The sequence below is a fragment of the Rhagoletis zephyria genome, unplaced genomic scaffold (assembly GCF_001687245.7).
Source record: "Rhagoletis zephyria isolate East Lansing unplaced genomic scaffold, Rhagoletis_zephyria_1.1 Rzeph_scaffold_01195, whole genome shotgun sequence".
Taxonomy (NCBI): domain Eukaryota; kingdom Metazoa; phylum Arthropoda; class Insecta; order Diptera; family Tephritidae; genus Rhagoletis; species Rhagoletis zephyria.
In genome coordinates, this window is record NW_016158279.1 from 71,302 (window position 1) to 74,889 (window position 3,588).

At 36.9% G+C, this 3,588-nt stretch overlaps 1 protein-coding gene across 1 annotated transcript in view; it reads right to left on the minus strand.

Moving 5' to 3' along the window:
• Positions 1–218: 218 nt before the first annotated feature.
• The window catches only part of mats (MOB kinase activator-like 1), a 9,635-nt gene continuing 6,265 nt past the window's right edge, over positions 219–3,588 (minus strand). The window contains exons 3-4 of the mRNA XM_017616391.1: positions 1,838–2,004; positions 219–1,755 (exon numbers count right to left, since the gene is read on the minus strand). Coding sequence (XP_017471880.1) covers positions 1,277–1,755; positions 1,838–2,004 — 646 coding nt within the window. The 3' untranslated portion in view covers positions 219–1,276. The remainder of the gene's footprint in view (positions 1,756–1,837; positions 2,005–3,588) is intronic.

Consider the following 3,588-nt stretch of genomic DNA (forward strand, 5'->3'; position numbering starts at 1 on the left):
ATATCTTATAGAAATTGAAAACAAATGTTACAGCGTTAGATAAAATACTATTATGTTAAATAAAAATCAGCACTTCGACGAAATTCGTAACTGTAGAACCTTGCTTTTCATACAATTTTCAAGCTATGTTTGAAGGGACAAAAATGTAATTAAGGTAACGATATACATACATATGTATGTATGTAAACCAATAATTGATTGAAAACTATGGTGTAATCGAGTTTTTTATCGGTGAACTATTCGAAGTTTTATTGTTATTCAAATTGTCGTTTTGATTTTAATTTCTATCATTTTCTTTGTTCAATAGAAAAATATGTAAATTGAGTTTTATCCATAAATACAAGTATTCTCTTCTATGTAGTATCATTTTAATTTGGGTATAATAATACATTCGATAAATATGGCTCTGGCGAGTGATTAGAAGGCTACTAAACTCACTACCACGTAAAATTTTGACTTTAGCCAATATTATTTTTTCATGTCGTACATATACATATGTATGTATGTATATACATGTGTTTACGTTTTCAAGCCCGCAAGCGTTTCGTAAATATTTTTAAGTTTCCTTTTTTTGGAAAATAGGAATTTTTCGAACTTAAAGCTAAAATTCTTTAAATAAATCTTAATTAATAAATTATATATTAAAGCGGTAACTAATCAAATAAGCATATTGCATTTATAGCTGCTTAAGCCATAGTAAACATAAAAAATGAGATAAATTATTTTACTGTAAATTCTAGTCATAGTAATGCAAGCATACAGTGCAGACGTTTAAACGTTCATCATACATTTGTGAAATTATAAATGTATAATTATATTGGGGCATATTCTTGTTTTCGTAGGAATTTTCCTATCATTCTCTACACAATGCGGTGTATTCTGGATTTCGTACGAATCGAAAATTTCAAATTTTTATATAGAAAATGATAGGACAATTTCATGATTTTCGATTCGTACGAAAACAAGAATACGCTCCAATAATTTCAAATTTTCGATTCGCACGAAAACAAGAATACGCCTCATTGATTTTCTTTTTTCATCAGTGAAACATAATCATCGGTATAAATTGCAGCTCTTGTAAAAGTTACTAAAAATTATTATTAAAACGGGTAAATACATGAGACCGCCTCCGTATATTTTTTATTATTATGTTCAACAGTCTCCGCACTGTTGTTTTTATTGCTTCTCTATCGGCTCATACTGTCTCCCATCCATTTCTTTTTACCATAATCGTTTACACTCAAAACTCCAACTGCATACCGACTTGCATTAAATCCTATATTTGCCGCTCATCTTTTGCTGTTAATTTATCAATGAGTTCCTGCAGTGGTGCCAATTCGCGGCGGTCAATTAAATTGAATTCTTGGACAAAGAATATGAAATGCTTAAAGGATGTGTTCAGGTGTGCCTCTTCACCCAGTGTTACGACCTCTGAGAAATGTTGATGGTAAATATGCGCATAAACACGAAACAGTCGCTTTAAAATGGTCTTAGCTATGCTGAGGAAATTCTTTGGGAATGGTATGCCGATTTTCGATGGGAATAGTGTCTCATCGTCGAGTTGATCTTGCACCCATGTCATAAGATAATCAATGTATTTCGGGGCACTACATTTAATCGGCTTCTTGACGGTAAGTCCATCCGCCCAGTGATATTCATATTTTGGTCCGGCTGACATGATAACACAACTTTCTTCGGTACAAAATTCAGTGATGGTACCGTACAACATATTGATTTGATTGAAGAAATCGACAGCTGCAAATAAGATATTTGGAATAACATTATATTTATCTACATACATAGAGAGCATATTTTATTAGAAAAGAAAACAACGTACTATTTACTGCGACCCACTCGTTGAGATCTTCACCGTCTGGCAAGGCGACAGCATTTCGTAAGTTTCCTGAACCTAATGTTGCTGCCGCATGTTTCATTAAATCATATTGGTGGGTACCTTCTGGTATATTTTTCTTGGGTTTAAAGGTTTTGCTAGAGCGTGATCCACTAAATAAAGTTATAAAAATAACTAGGATTATTGCAAGTATATTTATTTATTTATTTATGTCTAATAACGAAGTAATGTTTTAACAGGCATTAAGAGTAAGTATAATTAAATATAATAAAAATTTCGTTTATAAGGTTACATACAAAGGAAATGCAATAATTACGACAGAGAAAAGAAAAACAAATTGGTAAGATATTATTTACTGTACAAAAGGTATATTTCCAAATCTAATGCGGTTGTTCTAAGATTGGTAAAATCTATGTCTAACAAGTTTGAGAAATGGTTGTAGTTCGATAAGATTAAGATAATTGGCGCGTTTGCATCAAAAACCGTTCTGCTTAGCCCATCCTTAAAAAGATCAAAGCGACGCAAATTACGGCTCGGAACCATTTCCACGACATCCGGTTCTACGTACCGGAATGACTCGGGGTTTACCCGACCAAGGGCTGTTGTTTCAGCGATCTAACCCCGTTTAGGTCGGCGAAACCCATCAATCGTTATTCGATATTGGGGCTACATCAGCTCCGTACCATTCTGCTCAGGGCTGGCATAAAGTCCAACCCAGGGCCAGAAATTTACTCCTGCTGCGTATGCCAGAGACGACGGCATACAAACTCCACCTCGGTCAAGTGCAATGCCTGTGACGGATGGAGTCACCTCCGTAACTGCTCGGGCCTACGTGCGCACCGGCATTGGACCACGTCATTCGTAGCCCCAAGCTGTGCGAATCGGACCGCCTCCGTGGCAACCCACCACCCGCCCGTGCAGCACACAACCAACACACCCACACCCCAACACAACACAACAATAGACACACAAACAAATACCGCAACGTGACATCAGTCAAGTGCAAGGTAGGAGGCTGGTGTCATTTTAGGGCATGCTCAGGACTTCGCAACACGCGTGATTTGGCGAGTGACTATGTGGGCCCCTGCTGTGCTGCCCAGTCGCATACCTCCCCCGCGACGCCGCCAACGACCACCACAAGGCAGCACCTCCTTTTGCAGCACATACAGCAGGGAACCGGCAGGCAACACAACTCCTTAACTCCACACATAACAACTGGTCTCCCAAGGCACACAAAGGTGCTACAGAGGAGATAACTGGGATATGGGAAGGCATGGCAGTGATCGGAGTTCAAAAAATTCTGTGGTAGAATCTGGAGAAAAATGTGTTGGATTTCAAAAAAATGTGGTAGATCTCAGGTTTTTGATCAAACATTCGCTATAGTGTTTATACTTACGGCTTTATATCGGCATCAAAGTAACCGTCTTCAAAAGCAAACAAAATAAGCTGTTTTCATTTGACATTTTATAAGTTAACATAATGGAAAGTGATAAAAATCTAATTTTATTCGGCATTATAAAATCGTGGCAAAGAAAAAGAACGATTATTATTAATCAGCTTTTAAATATTGATGCGATTATTTGGAATTTGAGCGGAACAGCTGATCTCCAATTCGCTTTGAGTGAGAGCGGTGTTTATACACTCTTTCTAACTGTCTGGAGAAATAAACTACCGATTTGAAATGGAGTGTGAGCCAAAACACTTCGCTCTTTCAAAGCGAATTGAAATTCAGTTTA